Source organism: Oxyura jamaicensis, chromosome 5 (assembly GCF_011077185.1).
Source record: "Oxyura jamaicensis isolate SHBP4307 breed ruddy duck chromosome 5, BPBGC_Ojam_1.0, whole genome shotgun sequence".
Lineage (NCBI taxonomy): Eukaryota > Metazoa > Chordata > Aves > Anseriformes > Anatidae > Oxyura > Oxyura jamaicensis.
In genome coordinates this window covers 45,746,960-45,752,741 of record NC_048897.1, presented here as the reverse complement: position 1 = coordinate 45,752,741, position 5,782 = coordinate 45,746,960, and the positions used below count along the sequence as shown (strand labels likewise).

At 42.2% G+C, this 5,782-nt stretch overlaps 1 protein-coding gene across 7 annotated transcripts in view; it reads right to left on the bottom strand.

Annotated features, from left to right (window-relative positions):
- Window positions 1-652: 652 nt before the first annotated feature.
- INF2 (inverted formin 2) overlaps window positions 653-5,782 on the bottom strand; it is a 39,782-nt gene continuing 34,652 nt past the window's right edge. For 6 of the 7 annotated variants that reach the window (XM_035326778.1, XM_035326782.1, XM_035326783.1 and 3 more), the window contains one exon: window positions 3,027-3,300. Coding sequence is in view for 2 of the 7 variants with exons in the window: in XM_035326783.1 (XP_035182674.1) it covers window positions 3,275-3,300 (26 nt within the window). In the remaining 5 variants the exon portion in view is untranslated. Of the gene's footprint in view, window positions 3,301-5,782 lie in introns of all 7 variants that reach the window. The other variant, XM_035326784.1, reaches the window with a different exon arrangement.

Here is a 5,782-nt window from a genome sequence, read left to right as displayed (position 1 = left end):
TTATTCGTGCCACAGCAAAGCTAGCGTTATAGAGTCCTTAATGTGAATTAAGTGCTGGTTCAGCATGGATGAGAGTGAGTTGTACTTACAGCGCTGAATATGCTGATTAACTTGCAGTGATCAAATTCTCCACAGGCATTTAAAGTCTGGTACCTGCTCTACATTAAATAGTTGGAAACCATTTTCTTTGCACTCACATTATTGTTTGCAGGATTTGCAGTGGCATAGATATTCTGCAAGATTGTCACTACATCGTAACTATAAATAATCACTAATAAGAAGGGACCTAGAGTTGACCCATCACTATCACTGCCCAGTTTTTAACCCTCTGTAGTCAAGTTTCTAAATATTGCAAAGCTCTTTTTCATATCCTGCCCATACCTTAGTTAAGGGGTGAGTAAAAAAAAATATGGTTCATGACGGAGTTGATTCATGATTGTATTCATTTTTGGATGTGTTAGGTGAACATAACCCCATGATTAACATGTTCACTCACACGTCATGGTTGTTACCACATATATAGATAGGGTGAGCTAAGAATGCCAAAGTGCTGGCTTTTATTACCAGAAAGCTTCTATATTGAACTTTGTATGTTGGAAAAATTTTGGTGAATGACGTGCTTCCTCCATCCCCACAAAAGAAAGGAGACTTGTCAAGTACTTTGACTTTTATTCTAAATTTTGAAATATTTTCAGTATTGAAATTAAAAAAACAAACCCTGAAATTCCATCCCCTTCAACACATCCAAATTCTGACGTGAAGTACTTGGAAAAAAACTTCTGCTGATTTCTTCCATAGCTTCATTTTCATCATGTAGCCAATGCCTATTTAAGGAATCTGCTTTTAGTTGACAGATAGGAACTTGTGGTTTTTAGAATGGTAAAACATTTACAGGCTGGTTTAGATAATGGACTCTGTGCAGTTGCCGCAATATACCATAAGAATTCTTTTTTGAGATCCAAACCTACTGTTGGCTTAAATGAGCACAGACCTGTTGAAATGGCTGCTAATGTAATTGTTTTTATCAGCATTTAATTTGGCCTTGCAAACACTGAAAAAATCTTCAGGATCATGAACTGTATTTAAGAGTAACAACTGGAACAAAACTGCATGTGCCAGTTGAACATCTTTCTTTGACCATCCCCCTGTTCTTGTTAAATAATCACTGTAATGGTAGCAGAGCTGCTCTGCAGTAATACATTATAAATGCTGCACTTTGACCTGTTTTTATTGGGATCTGATTCTGTAGATAATTTAATACAATTTTCACAGATGACTACAGAACAAAGAACAAGCAGTGGCTCAAAATAAACAATTTCTCTGTAAAATCTTGAGGAGAGTGGAAAGGTAATGCCAAATGCCCTCTCTTTGAAGGTCCTCTTTTGAATGCTCTTTCTATTCAGAGCAATAAAAACTCTGTGTGATAACTTTTTCTCTCTGGGTGGAAATGGGGGTAGCTGAAAGACCCAGGTGGAGAAGTGGATGAATACTGCGGTATCAGCGGGTAATGTTCCTTAAGTAACACCAAGAAAGCTTGTTTGCTCCCAAATCCTGAATATCAAAGTGATTTTTTTCCCCCCATTGATAAAACAACAAGGTGGGGGCTGGAGGAGTTTGGCTGCTCACTGCCAACCTGGGCTGCAGGCTCCTGCTGGAAACTTGGAGGTGGCAAAGGTGCTGAGAAAATCTTTGATACTCAGATTTTTGTAGGCTGGAGTCTAATCTGAGAGCAGAGAAATTGGATTAATGAGAGCAAGAAAGACTGATACATGGGTGACATGCTCTGAGACTGGAAGGGAGAGGAAGGGAAGAAAAAAAACTGTAAAGGTAACAATCACACAAGTTAAACCTGGGGCGGGTTATCCAGTTTTGTAGGAAAGGGTGGAGGAGTTCAGCCTGCTTCTGCCAGCCACAAACCGGATTTGAGCTGCAACTGGGCTGTGCTGCTCTGTGGGGCTTCCTGACCTGAGTCTGCCCATGCGTCTGCTCTAAATTCATCTTTGCTTTTGTTAACTGATTTTCAGTAACAATACTTAGATTAAAATAAACCAGTGATTTAATTCTTGGCATAACTTCTAAATTAGTCCAGCAAAGTGTTCAGTATTACAAGGATGTTACAAGTCCTATTCAGCAAAGCAAAATAAGCTTTAGCCTGAACATTAGTCTAAACACAGTGGTTACCATACAAAGGCATAGTTCTTAAATGTAACAATCTCTTCCACTTGATTCATGTTTCAGCACAATATCACATCATAAATTCAATAAACATTGATAATTTTAAACCAACAGCTATGTACAAAACTATGATACAATGTTATTACAAAACTTAAGAAATAAAGCTCTGAGTCTTTAAAACACAATACTGCACATTCCCAGTTTCAAAGCAAAAGTAACATGAACGTTAACGTTCTGCAGCTCGAATGCAAAGGCTTCTGAGTGCAAGCAGCTGACAATGATATTAAAACCTGGAGATTCACTAAATAAGCTTAAAATACATCTAACCAAGCACCCTGAAAAAACTCTTTCTGTTGCTTTAATAACAGGAGCTTGGGCCCTGATTCTCCGAAAATTTACGCACGTACCTGTGTGTGTGAGAAGACTACTGCAAGGCTACAGATGTGCTTCAACTTCATTGCACATAAGCACTATCTGGGAGCCAGACACTGTTTATATGGACATTTACTAAAATGCATTTTTTGTTTAGTTCCTATAACTGATTTTCCTTGCTTTAAATGATTGAAAGTGCAAATACATATGTCTGATCTGGGTATTGGATCTGGTCAAATATAAATTGACAGTAGGCAATGAGAAGGGAGAGTAACACGCTTCTACCTGGGAGGGTACAGCCACTGCTGAATTTATACCCTTCATTTAGTCGAGGCACTGCTATTTTTAAAATTCCTCCGAGGGCTGAACACTGCAGTCCTTTCTTGGGCCACGCTCAGCTGGCACATCAAGAGGAGTTTGGCCTAAGAGCAGGCAGGTGAATTTGGCTTCAGGGGTGGAGGGCGAGAGACCTGTGCCTTCCCCACCACCGCGCATCGACCAGACCCGTGTCCCCGTGGGTGCCAGGGCGCAGCGCAGGTCGCGTAAGGCACGGGCTGAGGGTGCTGATGTCTCCGGGGCAGCTTGTTGGGTGGAAGGCTGCCTGAGGGGGAGCATGGCGTCTGGTCAGGGCAGAGGTGGCTGTGGGAGGCATTTCAGCAACGCAGAGCCTGGCTTCCGAGCATCTGGCAGTGCTCTGGGGACGAGTTGGCACGTGTCTGGGCCTCCGTTATTTCTTCTGCCTTGCCGTGACACCTGCGGGAGGAGGGGAAGATAAAAATTTTTGCAACGTGAAAATGAGAACAATCTAGGGGAACTGGTTTCATGTCCCTCAGATAACTCAAACTGATAGTGCTAAAACTTTATGTACATGATAAAAGCCTCTCTTATATTTCCAGAACTGGCACTGATGTTCAAGGGTCTGGGCAACTCTGCCCTTAAGCTAGGTTCTGGTTTGGTCCAACAACGTGAGTTTTGTGTTTTCCAAGCAGAACAGTGGGCTACACTTCTAGATATTAAACTGTTGAACTAATAAATCTCGAGACTCACCTTGTTTTGTCCAAAGGACATTTTGTCCAGTACTTTAGTCCTGGGCCCCATTGTCAAACTGTTGTGAAACGAGGTCTGTGTGTGGCCTTTCATGCAGATGAAGGATCTCCCACCTTGTGTGAGGGGTGCTAACGGGGAGCAGAGCAGGGTCCTGGCCATGAGGAGGGGGACTCAGAGGGCACGAACATAATTTTTGTCAGAGCATGATGCAGCAAAACATGTATCCTGTGCCTTTGCTCCCTGACCTGTGGGCAGGCTCCAATCTGATCAGAGGCGTTTCTTGAGGGAGTTTGGACTGTCAGAAGGACAGAGCTGTGTACTGTCATTTTTAAGCACCTGTCCCACTCAAGGACTGAAGAATTTCTAATGACAAACATGAAGGAAAATGTCATACAGGAAAACAATCATTAGCTTAATTACGCTATTTTGGTTCTATACAAGGAAACTCAAACAGCTCCGAGTACAGGCCACTGTACAGTGTCCTCTGACTGTCAGCTTTTGTAAAATGTTCCTTCTTCAAATTATTTTTCAAATGTGGTTGGAAATGAGTTCAGGATGTTACCAGGACACACACACACAGGGTGACCACCAGTACCTTGATTCCATGGGAAATGGGCATTTCTTTCAGGAATATGGAGAAAACATGAGATACCACTCTTTGGGTGTGAAAGCTGACATTTAAAGAATATGATGGTAATACAGAAACTGCTGTATAACAACTTATAGTTGAAATGGAAGAGCTGGATAGCTGATTATAGCCGTCCTTTTACAGCTCTGAAGTATTGCTTCATAGAGTCACAGGCTGTTCCTGGTAGGCCCTTACTCTGATGTTACAGAAGCTCTGAAGATTTGGGGAATAAGGAGGCTGAGTCTTCATCACTACAACTGGATCTGTACAAGATGGAAAATTCCTGCAGCTTCACTTCAGCCCAGCAAATTCCAGCTCCAGCAAGTCAGCCAGAGAAATATCCTGTACCAAGAGAATTGGTGCTGTGACCTGAACAGACTGTGTGTTTGGGCCAAGAGATCAAAGGTGATCTGAACAAAGATAGGCAGGGTTAAAAATCAGGTGGATCACCCTAGGAAAAAATATTTAATTTATTTTCCTGGGTTTCCCCATCATTTGATGGGGAGCGCTTCAGGTTTGCTGAGGCTGTCATATCAAGAGGCACAGATGTGAGTTGCATTTGGGTGAGGACACACTGCAGCTGGAGACTAAGAGAAGCAAACGGATTTTGTTTCTGATAACCTTTCCAAATGACATAACAATGGGAGGAAGGGAAAAGGTTTTAAGGTGCTGCTCACTACTACCTTTGCAGCAGTAAGCACTTGTGGGTGCTGCTGGCCTTTTGAGGAAGTACTTGAACAGTTGCCTGACTTGGTCACTTCCTAAAGGTGTTGGTTTTCCATGCCTTCCTCTATATTGCTTTCCTACATCTTCAAAGGAGACTACAAAGCTGTCTGCATATCCATTTTTTTTTTTTCAAATATCATTTTTTTTTAAGCCTGTGTGCTGGAATGCCTGTGTTTAAAACATACATAATCTGAGTTACACAGCTCCTGGCTTCAGCTGCCCTCCCTGTGCAGCAAAACCAGTGGTCCTCCTGTGTTTCTTACCCAAGCCTCACTGCTACTATTTCTTGCTGTTCTTGTAAATCTTCATTAGGATTTTTAAATGGTGCTACTTCCCTTTTGCAGTTTATATAAATCTGTGGCGAGGTACAGAAGGGGCCAAGAGGAGTGGGCAGGAATAGTCAGGAGTGTAACTACCCCAATATATGTCTCATTTTCTCTTGCTTGCAGTGATGCTTCAGGTGCAGAAACAAAAGTAACCATATGTGGAAATCCTGCAGAGCTTCCTCTGTTCCATGCCCCTGGGGCCTTGGGCTGGGCAGGAGCAGGGCTCCCAGCCCCCCAGGCAAAGGGGATGCTGAATAATAAACACATTCCTTTCAGGAAATGAAAGAGTGAGATTTGGCATCATTGATTCAGTTCATAAGACACACTCAATCAGCATGGAAAGGACAATGAGTAACTATGCAATTTCAGTACAGGGCATGTTTTGATTGCTTCTTTTTCCAGCATTTCTTTCCACTTGCTATAAAAACAGGCAAACTTTCATAAATGAAAGTCTCAGTCTGAAGTTTTCTTATGATGGGCAACTATGCTGACAGTATCAGTGAAGGAT